The sequence below is a fragment of the Bos taurus genome, chromosome 19 (assembly GCF_002263795.3).
Source record: "Bos taurus isolate L1 Dominette 01449 registration number 42190680 breed Hereford chromosome 19, ARS-UCD2.0, whole genome shotgun sequence".
Lineage (NCBI taxonomy): Eukaryota > Metazoa > Chordata > Mammalia > Artiodactyla > Bovidae > Bos > Bos taurus.
Genome location: NC_037346.1, coordinates 36,578,682 through 36,599,660, shown reverse-complemented (window position 1 = coordinate 36,599,660; position 20,979 = coordinate 36,578,682). Strand labels below are relative to the sequence as shown.

The window sequence follows — 20,979 nt, the reverse complement described above, 5'->3', positions numbered from 1 at the left end:
CCATAAACTCTCAGAGATAGGGGCTCTAAAATGAACTTTGAGAAGTAATCTCTGAAGAATGAACTGTTGTACCACAGTAAGAAAGCTCCTAAAGCCTAGAAAAAAGAATGCTCAGGGGAAATGGGTCTTTGTGCTGCAACAAAAGAAACCTGAGTTAAACTCAAGAAAACAGAGTGATCTCTTTAAGTTTCCATTTAGTTAGATTCTTCTGCGGATAACCAGATCTTTGGACTCCGCCTACCTAACTCAACCCTGGTGCCACCCACGACATACCTGTTGGGGCTGAAGTCCCTGCCCAGTCTCCAAACACTCAGAGCCTGGGTGGGAGGAAGGGACCTTTGGGATTCTGCTGGGCTGGGCCCTGAAGGCAAGCGTGGATCAGAAATGGGTACAGTCTGAGCCTAGGTCCTGGCTACGCAGGCACTCTAAAGAGAAGGGACTTCTTTTCACATCGACTGGATATTCATGATACAGTAGATATCAGAAGGCGTAGCCTGTCGGGGAAAACGCTGTCGTTGCTAATTATAATTAGCGATGCTTGGTTATTACCACTGCTAAATATCTGTCTGATTTTGCGAGACCATTCCCCGCCCGGGTCAAAGTGGGTGGGAACAAGTGGGTAAAAGAAAAAAATCTTGACAAGGAAGGCGAAGGGGCTGGGTACCAGGAAGAACGCTCAGAGACCGCTAACCTCTCAGGGACTCACAGCGCGGCGGAGGAGAGTAGAGCCTTCCAGCCTGCGGCTTGCGGACATTGGTTCCCAGATGCGCCAATGCCGGGGCTCTCCAGCCGGACCCACAGAGGTGGCCGCGCCCGGAACGGCCTCTCCAGCGGCCGCAGCAAAGCAGCGGGACAAATCCCACCGCCGGCCCCGCCCGTCCAATCCATCTTGCTCGGGAAGCGACGCTTCTCTGGAGGAGCAAGCGAAGGGGAGGGGAAATCCAAGCTTTTGGGGTCTCCCGACAGGTGTTTGGGGGAGAGGGCGGAGCCGGCTCAGGAAGGATGAGGGAGGGGCGGTGCTGCCCCTTTAAGAGGCGGTGGCCGAGCCGGGACCTTTTCTCTTTCCCCGGAAGGAAAGCTTAGTCCTGGCTGGGCGCGCAAGGTGGGGAGGTGCGGGGCTGGGCGTGGGGAGGCGGGGCGCGTGCGGGGGGACACCCCTCCTTCCTGCCTTCCTTGCGGTGGACTGGTCTGCCTGCTCAGATCCGCCACCGAACCCGGATCGGAGGCGACTGTGTGGCCAAGTGGGCGCGGCCGGCGCGAGCTGAGGGGCAGGGTGCCCCGGGCAGGGGGGAGGTGACCCGGGACAGTGCAGGCGGGAGAATAGACCCGCGGACCTCCGAGGGGAATCTGAGCGTTCAGACCGTGAGCGGATGTAAAATTGACCAAGTCTGAGGGCCAGAAACTGATCAGTGCTGCGGGGCTTAACTACGCGGCCGGCGGGAGCGTTCTTCGGTGGCGCGGGGGAGCAGGTGAACAGGTCCTCACTCCCAGCTCCACGCCCTCACGCGCTCTCGCCAGGAGCCAGGTTCCCGCCGGCAGCCATGGGCCCCGGCCCCAGCCGTGCCGCCGGCGTCCTACGCCCGTTGCTCGGCATGCTCGCCTTGATGGTGGCCGCAAGCAACCGCGCCGCCTCCGCCTTCAACCTGGACACCCGATTCCTGGTGGTGAAGGAGGCCGGGAACCCGGGCAGCCTCTTCGGTTACTCGGTCGCCCTCCATCGGCAGACAGAGCGACAGCAGCGCTACCTGTAAGTGAAATTGGCCGGAGTGGGGTGGGAGGGAGAGTGTGAGCACAGGCTGCAGATCTCGAGCTGAGTCCGAGCCCGAGGGCCCGGTGGCTTCCAGGCTCGCAGGCCGTCGGCTTTGGGGAACGAAGATTGAGAGGGCGGGGACCTAGGCAGCTCTCCTGCTGCTGAAGCTTGGCGGGAAATAGAGGGATTGGAAGTGGGATGGGGGCAGTAATCATTTGCAAGTGCTGACCTGGCCAGAACCTGTCTAGACTCAGCCCCTCGGCCTTTTAAACCTCTGTTGAGAATAGAAGTGGAGTCCCCGTTTCCTGAGACCCCTCCCATTCAATGAACCGGGAATTTAGTGTACCGAATGCCTCATCTCCCCAAGGCTGGGAACTGGGGAAAACTGCAAGATAAATGCCTTTCCCCTTTCCCGGGAAGAACCTATGGGGATATGCATTTAAGCCCGCCCCCACCTCACACTTAGTGTGTGGCCCCGCCAGCCACACCCTGCGCAGAACCAGACTGGAGGGCCTTCTCAAGTGCTTGGTGGTTGGAGAGAGAGGTGACGGCGAGTCTGGGTGGCTGGAGCTGTCCAGGCGCTCCTTCAGACCCCTTGAGGATGCAGAAGTAGCAGTGAGAGGAGGAGCTGTCCCGACTCCCCCTTGGTTTCCTGCACCCCACCCCCACACCCCGGCAGTGATGCCCTCCCACTAGACGTCTCTGTCTCCTCGCATTCCACGGATTCATGTTGAATCTTCAAACCTGAGTTGTGTTTGTTTTGGTTTCAGGAGGGAAATAGTGTTTTTCTCTTCTGGTCTCCTTCCCCAACATCTGCAAGGAGAAGGAGGGGAAAGAGCTAGACAGAGAAGAGAGACGGGAAGGAGACACATCCAGCTGCTTATGTTGTGCCCCCCACCCTATATCATGCCCAGAGGGGCATGTCCAAGTTTGAGAAGTTTCTCTGCGTGGGCTCAGTGTGCTGAGGTTGGCAGGTGGAGGAAAAGGGCAGCTGGGGAAGGTGAGGCTGTCCAGGAGGGAAGGCTGTTAGGACAGCGCAGGCAGGCCTTCTTTGGGCTCTTCTGTTTGACTTACTGAGATGTCAAACCCTGCTGAGCAAGAGGACAGTGTCAGATAAAGGGTGTGTTGAAACCTTTTCCAATTCTGGCTGGAACCTGCAGAAACTTGAGGAAGTTGGAATGTCCAAAGTCCAGACTCTGCCTCAGCCTTGGCCCCTGCCCTGCTGGCCCGGCCCCTGCCCAGTCTACCTGCCTACTTGGCCTCAATTCCATCTGGCTTTTGCAGAGGTTAGGGCCACCACACCCTTCCCAACCTGGGCCCAGCGGCTGCCGTCTGGCCTTAGCCAATTCTCCATCTTTTGGAGACCCTAAGTGACCATCAGCTTAAGTTTCTATATTAGTGCTCTTTCTGCCCCAGCCCAGAAAAAGATTTTCAGATTTTCATTGCTGAATCAACATAATATAAGGCAATGTAGTGTAAAGAGAACATCAGAAAAGCAAGGGTAGGTAATGGAAAGCTGGAGGAAATAATAGATTCTGTAATATGCAATACTCCTCCCCCCCCCCCCGCCTTTTTTTATTTTTATTTACTGCTATGTGACCTTAAGCAGGATATTTCCATTTTCTGGGCCCGTTTTCCCGAGAAAGGGGTTCAGTCTGGATCTATATATGCCTTCCTGCCTCTGTTGGTGTGTAAAAGGCAACTTGGCATTGTGGAGAAAGAAGAGGCTCCCAATCCCATTACCAGTTTCCCATCTAGAATCTGTTACTAATACCTGACTCTTCACATATTAGGGCACTTTCTTCATGGGGGTAATAGTGAGGTTTTAAGGAGATGATTTGGGGTAAACACTGCATCAGCTGAGGGCTCTTGTGCTAACCAAGGGCCTCACACAAGGTGACTTAGTGGAGGAGTCCTACTTTTCTTCCTAGGTAGCTAGAGACGGCATTAGGCCTTTCAGGAGCCCAGAAGTTTCTAAAACTGATGAATCTCAGAGTGACAGGTAGTTCTAGATACTGTTCTGGGTGACTCATTTGGTTGGGTATCTTCAGTCTTTCCAGGGGTGATTCTACATCTTGGCTCATCTCTTCCTCTCACTGAATTCTGCCCCATGACCCTTAGGCAGAACCAGCTGGGCCAGCTGAGCTTAGCTGCAGCCAGCTGTGTAGCCAGATGTAAACAGCTGCCGAGTACACAGCTCAGGGGAACCAGCAAGTCAGGTGGCAGTCTTATATTCTGTTAGCTTCAAAGTCCCTTTGGAAAATGGGGGAAGGTTCATGATCCTGAACAAAGTCTGAGCCTGGAGTTCCCTGCAGATTTTCAGGAGATACAGGGACCCTGGAAAGTGTATGCAAAGTCATGCATGTCTGTGCATTGTTCTGGAGCCAGGAGGGGGGAAAAGCATAGCTTTCATTATATTCTCAAAGAAGGCCTTATTGTAGTAATGGTTAAAAATGAAGGTGTGTCTTTGTTCCCCATCACCTTCATCTCTAGACTAAGGTTCGTGCCCACAATATCAGAGGCTTACTCTAACCCCGGCCCCAATTTCCCAGTCCCTGGAATCTCCAGTTTCCTGGTGATCAGAAGCAGGGCAGGGAAGGGGAGAGGACCAGGGCGCTTTGGGCTTCTTAGTGAGATATGTGAGGACCCCCGGGGAAGCAGAGGGACTATTTCTCTGGTCACAGACCTCCCCTGCTTTCCCCTGGTACCTGTTCTGTCATTCCCTCCTGGGAATCCAGGTGTCCTGGTCTGACCTGACCTTGTAGACTATGGGAGATACCTCTGGGGCCTTTGCATGGAAATGAGGGTGTTTGGGAAGCCTGGGGTGGGGGTAGCCACAGCTCCTGGAAGATGAGGTCATACCTGAGGTAGACAGGAACCAGGCTTACTTGTTCTCCTAAAACATGTTTCCCTGGGTAGGGCAGGCACCTGGCAGCCTGCAAGGCTCGTGCCAGAGGAAATGGGCAGAGCAGCTGTGGCTGCAAGCAGAAGGCCTGGATCCGTAGCGTCCTTTCTCTTTGGCTTTCTCCAATGACCAGGCCAGGCCAAGGGGCGTAAAACTGGATGGGAGGTAGGGGCAGCCTGATCTTGTAGAAAATGAAGTGAAAAGGGCTTGGTCAGAACTAACAGCAAGAGGGATTGAGGTTAGATGACATGAAAAATGACCTAAGGGATCAGATGTGGGGAAAAAAATACTAAGGAGCCAGAGAAAGGGAGAAGAAATGAGAAAAAGTCTTGTTCTTTATTATTGGAGACTTGAGCAAGGCCTCGTTCTCCTGTCCTCTCTCATTCTCTCATTTCCCCAGCTTGGTGCTGGGATTCTAGGCTGAGTCACCAGAGGGTAAAGGGGACTGGGGGCAGCTGGAGAGGACGAAGAGGCTGCAGTTTCAGCTAACACAGGAGTGGCCTCTGGGGACATGGCTAATTCAGGCAGAGGGTTGGCACAGAGCTGGGATTCAGGCATCAGAGAGCTGCTCCCTACCCCACTGCCCCCCACCCCACCCAAGCACTCAGAGCTGGAGTGGGACCCTCCCTAACTGGCTTTCTGGCCAAAGGAGTAAGGCATGGGGGCCCATGGCCTGAGTGTTGGACTCGCTGGCCCCTCAGTGTTAACTGAAGCCTTTCCGCTGGGGCCACCCCAGTGCCTGCCTGAGGTGATGAGTCTGGGAAGTTGAATCTTATGGGCTGTTTCTCTGAACATCATCCCACCCCAGTATGCCCCATGGAGACTTCTCTGGGGTGAACTGACTGGTGCCCTGACACCCCTGGGCCCTGTTCCCCAGCTTCCTTTGATTCTGTTGCTTTCTACTTGGCTGTTGCATTAGCTTTGATCTGCCCCAGGAAGAGTGATGGGGTGGGGGGGGGGGTGGCAGGAGTGAGAAAGGGCTTCTCTGGACTTGGAGCCCAGGGGCCTCTACAAAGTCCAGGAGGGGCTGTCTGGCTGGAGCCAAAAAGTAGGGTGAAAAGGCAGCTATTTGAAAGCCCTTGAGAGGTCATTTTACTCATTCTGGAGGGGCACCCGCTCCAACCCAGTCCAGCCTGACTTTAGGAGAGAGGCTGTCCAATCTCCTTTCTCCCTTGCTGCAAGAGCTGAACAAAGTATCCCGCCTTGCGTCCCACTTCTGACCGCTGCCGGGAGGGTGACCACAGTGGTGGTCTGGGAGGGATCAGCTTCTGATCTGATCTGATCTGGACCAGATCCAACAGCAGGAGCAGTGTGCTCATTTGCTTAGTAACTTACATTCATTTACAACAGCAACGAAAAGATCTTTCCCACCCTCTGGATTTTCCCACACCTGACTGTGGCTGGAGGAAGCTGGACCCGGCCCTCTGCACACCCTCCTTCCCCTTCTATTCCCAGTCCTCTGGCTGTGGATCCATTGGATCCTGGGCTGGGAGCCAGAGGGCCTTAAAGGGCCTCTAAGCAGGCCAAGTAGGAGCTAAAAATACTCCAGGGAGGTGGGGGGAGCACCTTGTGGAATCTCTGGGGAGGGAGGGGCCTGGGATGCAGGGCTAGGGTTAGGGTCTTGCCCCACTGCCCCTCAGTGGGCACAGGCTGGTGCAGGGTGAGAGTGGAAAGGGTATAGGTAGTAAGGGGTTTTATGTCAATCCGATTGCTCTTCATGCCCAGCTCTGCCTTCTCTGTACCACAGGAGGCTAAGAGGAGGGGGTCCCTCACGCCACTCCCTCTAAGATGAGGCTGCTGGGAGGGTGTGGCCACCTGCTCCTCAACCATTCCAGCACTTAAACTTGGGCCTGGAAAGCCGCAGGCATAGCAACACTTCCCTTGCACTGCTCGCCCTGGAATGCAATCTGGGTTCTCCAGGGACCCCTGGCCCACTGAGGCCTGGACCCACCCCTTCAAGGTCATGTAGCCAACCCCCAGCTGCTACCTCCAGCCAAATCTGAGCTCCCACCCTCGAATGACTAGCTGCCAGTAGCCCGCTGACCTGACTGATGGCCTGGTGTCTTTCGGCCCCAGAAGTGTTACTTCCACATTACCCTCTGCCCCGTCCAAACACCTGAACTAGTCTGCCCAGTGTGCTCTGCTTTAGATCCCCTCATCTGGCAGGGCAGAAATTCCTGGGTCCCCAGAGCAAGGCCTGGGGGTGTGCTGGGGCCATCCTGGTGCCACAAGAAAGCAGAACCACCGTGCTCACATGGGCCTCGGCTTCATAGTCAGAAGGCCCTTCTAAAGAATGAACCCACTGCTCCCCCAACCATCCTGGAGGCTGGTGGGGCAGCTGCTGGCCCATTTTACAGATGAGGCACTCATGGCTCAGAGGTAAAGGAAATTGTCCATTGAGGCAGAACACACCTAGAACCAGACCCCTCAGCTCCAAGGCTGAAATATTCCTTTTCCACAGGTAGCGGCTCCCTGCTCTCACCTATCAGGCACACTGGGGGCAGATGTCTACAGGTGGTGAGGCCATGGGCTCACTAGGTACCCGCCTCAGCCCAGACCAAGGATGACTAACAGGGCCTGGCTGCCACGCTGGTCCCCTGCCAGCCCTTCTGTTGGAGTTGCCCGCCCTGCTTTGCATAGAGAAGCTGCACCCCTGCTCTTAGGAACTGTTCTCCAGGGTGAGGTCTGAGCTGAGGTGTGAGGTGCAGGCAGCGGTTCCTTCACGGCACCCCCAGGCAGCGCATTCCTGATACCCAGTGGGCGGAAGCACCCAGGCCCCGGCATGCCCAGGTCTGGCGCTGCCCATTCCCTGCCGCCCTCTCTCTCAGGTCCCAGGCAGGAGCTGCAGGCAGGGCTGTTGTTTTGCATATCCAGGCTCTAACAGGAGGCCTGGCGCCCCAATTCTGAGTTGGGAGCCTCAGGAACCAGCATTGCCAGGGCAGATGGAGGAGTACCTGGGAGATGTCTGCTACCCAGGAGGCAGGGTCCAGCAAGATTGAGGAGGTGGTCTTGGCAGAATGTCCAAAGGCTGCTGACAGATGATGCTGGGAGAGCAAGGGGTGGTAGAGCTGGGTTCTTAAACCACGATGTGAATATTTGGGGTGTATGTTAAATATACAGGTTCCAGGGCTCTACCCTCAGATTCAACTCAGGCTGTCTGTGGTGGGCTGAGGAATTTGCCTGTTGAACAAATATCGCAGGGATTTTTTATTCTAGTGGTCCAAGAACTACCTTTTGAGAGAATGTGTCAAGGCTGGTCACTTGCCTTCCTCTCCTCTAGTCACTTGTCTGATATGGGATGGGCTGCTGGAGCCCTAAGACCCCTTGTAGGGACTTGCAGGTGGCATCCCTAAAGATGGGCTCCAGGCAGACTGGGGACAAGGTGACTGAAGTCCTCATTCACCCCGACTCTCGTGCTCACCCTTCTGCCCAAAGTGTCAGGTACTCAGCTCTCCTGCCGTCACCCCCATACCTCATAAATCTGTCTCAACATGGCAGGAAGGGGGCGAGAAAACACTCCAGGGTCACTTAAGGACCCTGCTGACTCAGCTCACCCAGCTGTGGTTTGGGGTCAGTTGTCCTTTCCTGCCCACATTCTTCAGACCACCCCAAGATCTAAGTCCTCCGACAACTTAAAGAGGTAGGACCCAGGCCTCCAACTATCCACCCCTCCCCACCACCTCACACATTCTTGCCTCGGATCTCTGGAAGTTTGAATCTTGTGCCAAGACAACGCCGCCTTCTTCTTTTCCCATCTACCTTCATCTCAGAAGCCAAGCGTTCTTTCCCCAAACCAGATCTGCTTATGTCAGTCAGATACCGAAACAGTCCTTCCAAACCCAGATCTCGCCATGTTTCTGCCTTGCTTAAAATCCCTCCACAGCTTCCCTTCTCACCCTGTCCTCTTGTTCCTCCCCATGTTTCTGGCCTCCAGCTGTACCGAGGGCCTTGCAGATCCCTGAGTCACCCTCTTGCTCACAATTCCTGGCTCTTGCACATGTCAGACCTCAGCCTGCAGTGCCCCTCCTCCCCTTCTTTACCTGGTGAGCCCTGGGCATCATCCTCAGACTCAGGCCAAGGTACTCTTCTGTGAGCCTCCCTGATTGCCCCCCATGCAGAGTCGGGGCTGGTTTGCTCCCTGCTTTCCTCTCATGAGGCACTGACCACAGGTGTCTGTCTCCTTGCCTGCCTTCCCCACCCTGGGCACTCCTTGAGGGAGGGGCACGGAGCCATTCATCTCCTGCCCTCAGAGCCTGGCACAGAGCAGATGCTCGGTACACGTACATCAAGCAGTGAGTTGTTTGAAGCAGGCTTTGGCGAGTATGAGCCTGAGTCTACTACCTTCTTGCCCCCAGGCTCCTGGCTGGCGCCCCCCGGGACCTCGCTGTGCCTGATGGCTATACCAACCGGACTGGTGCTGTGTACCTGTGCCCACTCACTGCCCACAAGAATGACTGTGAGCGGATGGACATCAAGGAGAAAAGTGAGAAGAGGGCTTAGGAACTGGTGCTGGGTCAGGAGCCTGATGGAGGAGGCAGCACAGAGAGAATGACTAGAAGAGACAGAAGGCTCAGCTGGGCAGTTTCAAGTGCTTTCTTGTCCAGCTGGGAAGATGGAGCCCTAGGGGAGAGTGGGACCAGATGGGATTTGTGGAGCTCAGACTGTGATGGGCTGGGGAAGGTAGGGAGGGAGGGCAGCCCTGTTGGAGTGGGAGATTTGGGAGGGACCAACTCCTGCCCTCTGGAGGCTCTCGATGCCTAGAGGATGGGATGAGGTGCCCTAGCTCATGAGCCCTCTCATGCCCACAGGTAACCCTAACCACATCATTGAGGACATGTGGCTCGGCGTGACTGTGGCCAGCCAGGGTCCTGCAGGCAGAGTCCTGGTAAGTCGGGGCTCGCCGTCGGATCCCCCTCCAGACGTCTCCTTTCATCTCCCGGGAGCTGCAGAGGGAAGCAGAGAGCAGGAGAAGGGACCTTGGTGCATGAGCTTGCAAATGTCGATTTCTGCAGCTGTATGTCTCCATGGACATGTGTGTCCCTTCATCCTGCACTGTGGCAGGGGGATGGGGAGGGTGTCTGGCGCTCTCCCAAGGGCCAGCCTGGGTCCTTTCTGAATCACCCATTCCCCCCACCCCGGGGTGGGGGCGGTGCTCACCCTTTGTGGGAATGAGTTGAAGGGACTACGAGATGGAAAGGGCAGAGAGAGCCTCAGGCAATGTGGCCTGGCCGCACTCCTTCCGGGGAGGCCAGCTGACGGAAGAAGCACAGCCCTTCTGCCCCAGCTCATCCGGCTTGGGTTGGGGGCCACTCCCTGCTGTCACTTGTCACCTCCAGCCTGCATTCATCAGTGCTGGCCCCTGGGATCTCAATTTTTGAGTCCCAGATAGACAAGTTATTTTTCATTTTTAAATTCATGTAACATTTACATACAGTGAATGTACAGATTTTAAGTTTCAGTTGAGTTTTGGCAAATTATAAACCCAAGTAATCAACACCCATTAAAGAAATAGCATACTTACATCACTTCGGACAGTACACTCCTTTTCAGTCACTTGTCACCCCCATAGTCATCACTGTTGTGATTTCTGTCACCTTTGAACACTGTTGTAAGCTCCGGGTTTGACCAGCTCACTGAAACACCGTTTCTAGTCTCTTATACGGATGGTGGGTCCAGAGCTCCGCCTAAGTCAGTCTAGACCTTGGGTCCTTCCACAGCCTTCTACTTGCCCATCCATTCATTCAGTTCGTTTTTAGTGAGCATGTCCTGCTTGCCAACACTAGAAACTTCCCAGTGACTCGGCAGCAAGAGCTAGGTCTGGTTCTGGGTTTCATCTGGCCCCTGGCTGTTTTACAAATACCCTATTATTGATTTGCCCAATAAACTTTAATGGAGCACCTCTCATGTGCCGGGAGAAGCTTTGAGAGAGGCAGCACAGTCTGGTGCTTAAGAGCTTGACCCCGGAGCCCGACAGCCTTGGATTGAATATCCCCTGCCTCTCTCTGGATGTGAGGTTGCTTATTTCTCTGTGCCTCAGTGTCCTTATCTAAAATGAGGAAGTAATTATCCCTAGCCCATAGAGCTGGTAGGAGGCTTAAGAGAATTAATATGCAAAAAGCTCAGACTTGTGTCTGGTATATACTTACTAAGTAAGTAAGCACTCAGTAAGTATTAGCTACTGCTGCGGTGGTGGTGGTTGTTATTCTAATATTGATCCGTTTATTAAGAGGGCAGGATCATCAGGGGACAACAGAGAAGCAACTTCCTAACCTGCTCTGTGTCTGGCTCCTTTTAGACCCAAGAACCTGAGCCCCACATCCCCTCATCCTTTCCCTTTTTATTTTGCCGAGATCTCTAAGCCACTCTCAAAATCCAGTACCTTCTGGTCTTCCAAAAAGTGTTTCTAACCCTCAGAGCAGGTTTTGGAATTCTGGAAAGGCAATGCGGGTCCAGGCATTTCTATGGGAAGAGAGAAAAGCCAGGAGACCTCTTTCCACTCCTCTCCTGCAAAAGTAGAGGTGCACGGGGCCGTGGAGACTCCGTTCCTGAGTCCCCACTGTGGGCTTAGCTGTGTGTGTTGGGGGGGTCCCCAGGTCTGTGCCCACCGCTACACCCAGGTGCTGTGGTCCGGGTCAGAGGACCAGCGGCGCATGGTGGGCAAGTGCTATGTGAGAGGCAACGACCTGGAGCTGGACGCCAGGGATGACTGGCAGACCTACCACAACGAGATGTGCAACAGCAACACTGACTACCTGGAGACAGGCATGTGCCAGCTGGGCACCAGCGGCGGCTTCACCCAAAACACCGTGTACTTTGGCGCTCCTGGTGCCTACAACTGGAAAGGTGGGGATTGTGGGGGAAGGGAAGAAGAGCAGAGACCACCACCCCTGTTAGGCCCTGAGGCAGCCTGCCAGAGCTTCCACACAAGAGGGCAGAGGAGAGCATGCCCTTGCCAACATCAGCAACCACCTCTGCTATTTTAAAGCGCTTTCTAGGTACCAGAGGTCCACCTATTATCTTAATTAATCTTAAAATGCAAGTATTATTATACCCATTTTACAGAAAACTGAGCCTTGGAGAAGTAAAATAAATTGCCCAAGGCCAGTAGTAAGTCCTGAAATGTGTATTGGAATGTAGGTCCCTCTGATGCCAGGTTAACCATTTAAAAACTTATTAAAAAATAAAACACATCCCTGGTACAACTACTAAATGGCACAGTAAAATAAACAGGAAGAGCGCCCTTCTTCTCCCGCATCTCCCTCGTCCCATTTCCCAGTGTATACTGCTAAGTGTCTTGTGGGTCCTTCCAGACCTGTTTTAGAATATATAGGTATCTTAAGAAACACACATACCCACACAGAAAATCATTTTAAATGTATTGTTCTGCTACTTCCTCTTCATGTATCAATAAATTTGGGGCATGTTTTCATGTCAGTGCATACAAGGCAATCTTTTGAGAGGGCTGCAGAGTATTTTCTTGTATCAAAACTCATGCTTGATTCTGCCACACCACATACTGACTTTCAGGCATCTGACGGCTCACACACCGTCCACCTGCCTCTCTCCACCACAGGCTGTAGCAACAGTGACCTCTTTTCCCTTACTGCACCTACTGTTGCAGAATCAACAAGCAGAGGGAGGCCAGAATCTTGTTCTTTTTTTTTTTTTTAATTGCAGTATAGTTGATGTACAATATTATGTTAGTTTCAGGTGTATAACATGGTGATCAGCATTTAAGTACATTGTAAAATGATCACCCCTATAAGCCAAGAAACCATCTGTCACCCTTCAAAGTGATTACATTATTATTGACTATATTTCTTATGTGGCATGTTACATCCCAGTGATTTATTTGTTTTGTCCTCTTGACCAACAGGTTGCCCAGGGCATAGTCACAGCTCTGGGCTCACCTGAGGCTGAGGCCTCTGCTCACTCTGCTAGTCTTATCTCCCACTCCTTGGCAGGGCCAAGGTACTCTCCAGCAGCAGCCTGGGAGGCAGGGGAAAGTAGGTAGCCCGAGTCTGGGGACAGGATTAGGAGAAGATAATGGTGTGAGTCTGGCTTCGTTGACTAGGGTGGGAGAAATGTCATCTATTGATAGTATGCCGGTACCCAGATGACTGGATTCCAGCCATGACTGGACATCCCTGAGCCTCCATCCCTGAGCCTCACTTCTCTCATCTGCAAAATGGGGTCATCATGCTAGCTCAGAATTGTTAAAATAAAGAGTAAGTGATTTTCAAATGGCAAAGTACTCACAGGTAAAAGGGGTTATTATTATCCTTATCTGGAGGGGGGGCTGGACATAGTGGAGAAAAGGAGTGGTGACTTATACCCCCTCCTCAAATCTTTGTGAAGGAAACAGCTACATGATTCAGCGGAAGGACTGGGATTTGTCTGAATATAGTTACAAGGACCCAGAGGACCAAGGAAACCTCTATATTGGTGAGCCCAGTTGTAGTGGCCCTTTGGTGGGGAGGAGAAAGGGGGCTCAGTCCCTGGCACACTGGTCCTCTCCCCTTCAGTGTCTGTGGAGTAGAGAGGCCAGACTGCACTGAGACCAGTAGCATTCAGTTCAGCTAGCACACACTTACTGAGCACCAGCTGTATACTCCACCCAGAGGCAGAGTCAAAACCCTCATGGAGTTCATGGTCAGCGTACGGTCAGGACTTGGGGCTGGGTATCCAAGGTCCACTTTCTTGCCCAACTTAGAATAGAGGAATAGAAGATAATGGGGGATCCTGGGAGATGACCAGAGTACAAGGGGACCAACCTTACTGGAGTCTCAATTGACCACCTTCCCCCCATCCCAGGCTACACGATGCAGGTGGGCAGTGCCATCTTGCACCCCACAAACATCACCATTGTGACAGGTGCCCCGCGGCACCAACATGTGGGCGCTGTCTTTTTGCTGAGCCAGGAAGCAGGTGGAGACTTGCGGAGGAGGCAGGTGCTGGAGGGCACGCAGGTGGGAGCCTATTTTGGCAGTGCCATTGCCCTGGCAGACCTGAACAATGATGGGTAAGAATCCAGGGACATTTCTCTGGGGCCAGGGAGAATGATGAGGGGGTGGGCTTGCACAAGTGAGGGCAGAGAAATAGAGGTTTGCAACTGTGTGTTTTTTTTTGCATGTTGTTTGCAGGGATTTACAAATCAGTTCTGCATGTTGATTTGCAATCAGACTTTATGGGATTTGGACTTTATGGGTTTGCATGTCAATTTCGTGAAGCCTGCGTCTCACTGACTGTGCCTGTCATTTGTATGGCCCTAGTGGATATGAGCTGTTTGGGTGTGATCTGTCTGTACATGGCTTTTCCACAACCTGTGTTTTCTATTAGATTGGTCACAATGACCCTTCCATGTCCTTCCCACAACCTATGGCCAGAGGCATCACTTGTAGAGTTGTGTGCCCTGCCTGGCGCAGTTGTGTCTGCTAAATAACAGTTATGCTGCGTGTTCCATCTCCCCTCCTTCTTTCCTTTGCAGGTGGCAGGACCTCCTGGTGGGTGCCCCCTATTACTTTGAGCGGAAAGAGGAAGTAGGGGGTGCGATTTATATCTTCATGAACCAGGCAGGCACCTCCTTCCCAGACCACCCCTCCCTCCTTCTTCATGGCCCCAGTCGCTCCGCCTTCGGCTTCTCTGTGGCAAGCATTGGTGACGTCAACCAAGACGGATTCCAGGGTATGAGCCAGCACTCCCGGCCCAGCACCCGCTGACTGAGAGCCAACTGCATACCAGGCTTGATAGGGCCCAAAAAGGAGACAGACTCGGGCCCAGGTCTGGGGAGCTCACAGCAGTGCAGAGGGAGCCCCCAGGGGTGAGCTCAGTAGACCTCCTGGAACAGTGGACATACCATTGGGCATCAAAGGCCAGGCTGAGTGTACACAGTGGTGGGAACAGAAGGGGCAAAATGTGAGTGTGGTCCATTTGGCTGATGTGAGGTGTTCACATCAGAGATGTGGCTGGAGAGGTAGTGTGGGGATGGGGTGGACACACTGAAAACCAGGCAGCAAAGCTAGGGCCTTATGCTTGGGTTACGGTAGAGGGGTGTCCGGAAAGATTTGAGGGCAGAGGTGTGACATGATAGCTTGGTACCCTGAGAGATGATTCTGGAGGGAGATGTGGGCTGGATGGAGGTGGGGAGCAAGGCTAGGGATGTTAAGATCAAGAATATAGTATTACCTATGGCTGATTCATGTTGATGTACGGTAGAGACCAATACAATATTAAAAAGCAATTATCCTGGTGGCTCAGATGGTAAAGCATCTGCCTGCAATGGGGGAGACCCGGGTTCAATCCCTGGGTTGGGAAGATCCCCTGGAGAAGGAAATTGCAACCCACTCCAGTACTCTTGCCTGGAAAATTCCGTGGACTGAGGAGCCTGGTAGGCTACAGTCCATGGGGTCGCAAAGAGTCAGACACAACTGAGCGACTTCACTTTCACTTTCATCCTCCAATTAAAAATTTAAAAAAGAATATCGGAGAAGGCAATGGCACCCCACTCCAGTACTCTTGCCTGGAAAATCCCATGGATGGAGGAGCCTGGTAGGCTGCAGTCCATGGGGTCACTAGGAGTCAGACACGACTGAGTGACTTCACTTTCACTTTTCACTTTCATGCACTGGAGAAAGAAATGGCAACCCACTCCAGTGTTCTTGCCTGGAGAATCCCAGGGACGGGGGAGCCTGGTGGGCTGCCGTCTATGGGGTCGCACAGGGTCGGACACGACTGAAGCAAGTTAGCATAGCATAGCATAGCATTACTATATCAGGTGTGGAACTTCCCCGGTGGTCCAGTGGTTAAGAATCCGTCTTGCAATGCAGGGAACATGGATTCAGTCCCTGGTCGGAGAACTAAGATCATGCTGAGGGGCAACTAAGCCCACATGTCACAACTAGAGAACCTGCATTCTGCAACTAAGACCCGATGCAGCCAAAAAAAGAAAAAAAAAAAAAATATATATATATAGTATACCAGGTGTGGATGTTAAGCACAGGGACATGGTAGAAGTTCTGGATATAGGGGATGCCAATTACTATTCTGCTGGACTTGGAGACCAATCAGACCTTGCATGTCAAGGAGAGGGATAAATCAAGGGGTTTAGCCTGATTGCCATGGGAGCACCTGGCTTATCTGGAAGTCATTTCTCTGACAACCTCAATTTCCCAGAATATATCTGAAAACCAAAAGGAAGGCAGAGGAACCTCTCAAGAGCCAAAATAGGTGCTAGAAAGTTCAGTTAATGAAGCCCAAGCACTTACTGATCGAAGAGTTGCCCAGTTGTCACTCAAGATCTACTTATTCTTCCTTTGCCTACTTTTCCTACAAGCTTGACTTTCTAATTACCTAGGCCATATCAGATCAAAAGCAGCAAACTAGAAAGTTTAAGAAGACAAAACATCTTGGAGTTATTTTGTGGAAATAATGGTTAGAATTTAACAAGAAAAGTTATAGTGTTGTGATGAAAATCCCAGCCCCCACTGTTAGACATAGGCTCAAACAGCCTCTTCTCTACTTATTAGCTGTCCGACTTTAAGTTTTCTGAGCCTATTTCCTCATCTGTGAAGTGGGGACAGTATTACCTACTGCCAGCACTCTTGTGAGGACTGGATGAGATGAGTGTTTGAGAACTATCTGGCAAAGTCACAAATGGGGAACACCTGCTTTTGTGACCCTGCTCTTAAATGTCATGAGAAGAACCAGGTGTCTGGAAGGGCGGTTGACAGGGGAGAAGGAAGGCACAGTAATAAGGGAAAACAAATAGCCAGTGGTCAGGAATCTGGGGTCTAGACCTGCCAGAGACATTAACTTGCTATGTGACTTTGGTAAGTCACTTCCCTCTCCTGGGCCTAATTTCCCATATATAAAAGGAGGCAATTGGGTGCCTAATGGTCCCAGTTTTAATCCTAAGTTACAGAACTCTGTTCCCTGATGCTCTGAGCACTGCTTGACAGGGAGGTCATGCCATGCTGGGCTCTGTGGCCTGGAGCATAGGACTGGAAAACCATGGGGCCCATAGTACCCAGGGTGACCCTGAACTATCTCTCTTTCCCAGACATTGCTGTGGGAGCCCCATTCGAGGGCTTGGGCAAAGTGTACATCTACCATGGCAGCTCCAGGGGGCTCCTCAGACAGCCCCAGCAGGTACAGATGGCCAGGGACAGAGGCACCTTCTTCCTTTTCCTCACGCACTCCTGCCTATTCCCCATGGGCCCCACTCTGTAGAACCTTCCCCAGAGCCTGTCCCCACCGTCTCCCCCTGCCCCCAGGTAATCCATGGAGAGCAGCTGGGACTGCCTGGCTTGGCCACCTTTGGCTACTCCCTGAGTGGGCAGATGGACGTGGATGAGAACTTCTACCCAGACCTGCTGGTGGGGAGCCTGTCAGACCGCATCGTGCTGCTGAGGTGAGCCAGGGCAACGGTGGATGGGGACCTCTCTCTTCCGTCCCTGCCTGCATGGAGCCCCAGCTCTGTCCACCTTCAGAATCAGGTCCATACAAGCCTGAGCCCTGACCCTGGCCTGGCCTGGGGTGGGCCTGAGGCACTGATGTCTGGTTTTTCTATGCAGGGCCCGGCCTGTCATCAACATCCTCCATAAGACCTTGGTAGCCAAGCCATCCATACTGGACCCTGCATTCTGCACGGCCACCTCCTGGTGAGACCCTCTGGCCCCAGTCTGCCCATTCATTCCTCCTGATGTTTGGGAAGCCCAGGAGGGACCCTGGCTTTCAAAACCCTTCCCTGGCAACTCCTGATACCCCACCATTAAAGAGTTGATGCTTGGGAAAGCATTGCGCTCCCCACTCAACCTCATTAAAGAGCAAAATTCCTTGCTAATGGGTGAACTGTGGGGGTAGGGGGGCAGGTAGGGCATGGTGGTTGGAGCTCTGGTCTGCTTGGTTCAGATTCCAGCCTTGCCCACTGCAATGGGAGGGATGGGCTCTAGGGAGTAGCAATATTAATATCCAATTCACAGAAACTAACACAACACTGTAAAGCAACTATACTCCAGTAAAAATTTTTTTTTAAAATATATAATCAAGAGAGTGAGAGAGAAACTTACAGTGTTGTCAGTAAAGCTTGGCAAACTCCTTTCTGATTGGAAAAAGACCATTATGGCATTTCATACAGGATATATACAATGTAATCTGCTCACTCCTCATTTTTGCTTACTAAATGGAGGAAAAATAAAAAGGAAGGTAGGATGTGTGGCTGGGTTTGGGGGCAGGAGAGATGGCATCAGAGCCTAGTTGGGTGTTGTATGACATAAAATTTATTTTTAACTGTTGCCATAGTAACCATTACACACAGAGGAAAAAGCTGAGACGTATAGAACCAAGGTGATATGAGCAGAATATCGGAAATTAGATTTTGATAGATTTCAACTAGGATTTAAAATAGAATGGATTTAATAGCTAGAGTTCTTAACCCAGGGACCAAGAACTCCTAGAGGGATCTAGGAATGGCCTTGAGAAATGTGTTTTAAAAAGTCAAATAAAATCACAAATACTGATTAAAAACCAGCTCTTCCCTACCTCATAAAAAAAAAAATATATATATATATATATATAATCAATTTACAGGGTGGTTGTGATAATCAAATGAGATAATGTACAAAAAGCCCTTAGCATAAAGTGAAAGTGAAGTCACTCAGTCATGTCTGACTCTTTGCGACCCCGTGGACTGTAGCCCACCAGGCTCCTCCGTCCATGGGATTCTCCAGGCAAGAATACTGGAGTGGGTTGCCATTTCCTTCTCCAGGGGATCTTCCCGACCAGGGATCGAACCCAGGTCTCCCTCATTGCAGATGCTTTAACCTCTGAGCCACCAGGGAAGCCCTTAGCATCAGTTCAGTTCAGTTCAGTCGCTCAGTCGTGTCCGACTCTTTGTGACCCCATGAATCGCAGCACACCAGGCCTCCCTGTCCATCACCAAAACCCGGAGTTCACTCAGACTCACGTCCATCGAATCAGTGATGCCATCCAGCCATCTCATCCTCTGTCGTCCCCTTCTCCTCCTGCCCCCAATCCCTCCCAGCATCAGTCTTTTCCAATGAGTCAACACTTCACATGAGGTGGCCAAAGTACTGGAGTTTCAGCTTTAGCATCATTCCTTCCAAAGAAATCCCAGGGCTGATCTCCTTCAGAATGGACTGCTTGGATCTCCTTGCAGTCCAAGGGACTCTCAAGAGTCTTCTCCAACACCACAGTTCAAAATCATCAATTCTTCGGGGATCAGCCTTCTTCACAGTCCAACTCTCACATCCATACATGACCACAGGAAAAACCATAGCCTTGACTAGATGGACCTTTGTTGGCAAAGTAATGTCTCTGCTTTTGAATATGCTATCTAGGTTGGTCATAACTTTCCTTCCAAGGAGTAAGCATCTTTTAATTTCATGGCTGCAGTCACCATCTGCAGTGATTTTGGAGCCCAAAAAAATAAAGTCTGACACTGTTTCCACTGTTTCCCCGTCTATTTCCCATGAAGTGATGGGACCGGATGCCATGATCTTCGTTTTCTGCATGTTGAACTTTAAGCCAACTTTTTCACTCTCCACTTTCACTTTCATCAAGAGGCTTTTTAGTTCCTCTTCACTTTCTGCCATAAGGGTGGTGTCATCTGCATATCTGAGGTTATTGATATTTCTCCCGGCAGTCTTGATTCCAGCTTGTGTTTCTTCCAGTCCAGTGTTTCTCATGATGTAGTCTGCATAGAAGTTAAATAAGCAGGGTGACAGTATACAGCCTTGACGTACTCTTTTTCCTATTTGGAACCAGTCTGTTGTTCCATGTCCAGTTCTAACTGTTGCTTCCTGACCTGCATACAGATTTCTCAAGAGGCAGGTCAGGTGGTCTGGTATTCCCATCTCTTTCAGAATTTTCCACAGTTTGTTGTGATCCACACAGTCAAAGGCTTTGACATAGTCAATAAAGCAGAAATAGATGTTTTTCTGGAACTCTATTGCTTTTTCCATGATCCAGCGAATGTTGGCAATTTGATCTCTGGTTCCTCTGCCTTTTCTAAAACCAGCTTGAACATCAGGAAGTTCACGGTTCACATATTGCTGAAGCCTGGCTTGGAGAATTTTGAGCATTACTTTACTCGCATGTGAGATGAGTACAATTGTGCAGTAGTTTGAGCATTCTTTGGCATTGCCTTTCTTTGGGATTGGAATGAAAATGGACCTTTTCCAGTCCTGTGGCCACTGCTGAGTTTTCCAGATTTGCTGGCATATTGAGTGCAGCACTTTCACAGCATCATCTTTCAGGATTTGAATAGCTCAACTGGAATTCCATCACCTCCACTAGCTTTGTTCGTAGTGATGCTTTCTAAGGCCCACTTGACTTCATATTCCAGGATGACTGGCTCTAGGTCAGTGATCACACCATTGTGATTATCTGGGTCATGAAGATCTTTTTTGTACCGTTCTTCTGTGTTTTCTTGCCACCTCTTCTTAATATCTTCTGCTTCTGTTAGGTCCATACCATTTCTGTCCTTTATCGAGCCCATCTTTGCATGAAATGTTCCTTTGGTATCTCTAATTTTCTTGAAGAGATCTCTAGTCTTTCCCATTGTGTTGTTTTCCTCTATTTCTTTGCATTGATCGCTGAGGAAGGCTTTCTTATCTCTTCTTGCTATTCTTTGGAACTCTGCATTCAGATGCTTATGTCTTTCCTTTGCTCCTTTGCTTTTCGCTTCTCTTCTTTTCACATCTATTTGTAAGGCCTCCCCAGACAGCCATTTTGCTTGTTTGCATTTTGTGCTCTGTAAATCCTAAGTGCTCAAAAAAAACATAGTTGCTAAGATGGTTACAATAATGACAGTGATGACCCCAAGGTCTATTAGTGAATGAGGATAATGGATCAGAAAGCTGAGGGAGATGGAGTAGGGAAGCAGTGGGTGGTGGGGAAAGAGATCTGGACTGGGGATCCTGCCCAAGACTAGGCTGGGCCAACACCTGGCTTCAGGCAACTCCTTTAGTCTCAGGACCTCAGTTTCCCCATTGGTGCCCTCTAAGCTTGTTTTCTATGGCCTGAAGAGACCAGGGACACCCCAGCCCAGCTCTGTGGACTCCTCAGTTTTGTCTCTGTCTTTCCCCCAAAGACCCTGTTTCCTCTTGCCCAGTAAAGCGGGTGAGAGCTGGGACCTGGGTATCTGGGTTCCACCGTGACCTGACCCTCCTGTATGTCCCCCACCCTCAACAGTGTGCAGGTGGAGCTGTGCTTTGCTTACAACCAGAGTGCAGGCAACCCCAACTACAGGCGGAACATCAGTGAGTGCTGGGCTGCAGGGCGAGGGGGGGCACGCTCACCTGGT

At 51.6% G+C, this 20,979-nt stretch overlaps 1 protein-coding gene across 3 annotated transcripts in view; it reads left to right on the top strand.

The window, feature by feature from the left end:
- Window positions 1-330: 330 nt before the first annotated feature.
- Window positions 331-20,979, top strand: part of ITGA3 (integrin subunit alpha 3) — a 33,526-nt gene continuing 12,877 nt past the window's right edge. The window contains exons 1-12 of one of the 3 annotated variants that reach the window (XM_024979862.2): window positions 331-1,102; window positions 1,519-1,747; window positions 9,011-9,138; window positions 9,464-9,540; window positions 11,249-11,498; window positions 13,014-13,100; window positions 13,470-13,677; window positions 14,143-14,339; window positions 16,714-16,802; window positions 16,928-17,064; window positions 17,228-17,314; window positions 20,868-20,935. In XM_024979862.2, coding sequence (XP_024835630.1) covers window positions 1,542-1,747; window positions 9,011-9,138; window positions 9,464-9,540; window positions 11,249-11,498; window positions 13,014-13,100; window positions 13,470-13,677; window positions 14,143-14,339; window positions 16,714-16,802; window positions 16,928-17,064; window positions 17,228-17,314; window positions 20,868-20,935 — 1,534 coding nt within the window. In that variant the 5' untranslated portion in view covers window positions 331-1,102; window positions 1,519-1,541. Of the gene's footprint in view, window positions 1,103-1,198; window positions 1,748-9,010; window positions 9,139-9,463; window positions 9,541-11,248; window positions 11,499-13,013; window positions 13,101-13,469; window positions 13,678-14,142; window positions 14,340-16,713; window positions 16,803-16,927; window positions 17,065-17,227; window positions 17,315-20,867; window positions 20,936-20,979 lie in introns of those variants that run through there. The other 2 variants (NM_001302664.1, XM_059877872.1) reach the window with 2 other exon arrangements.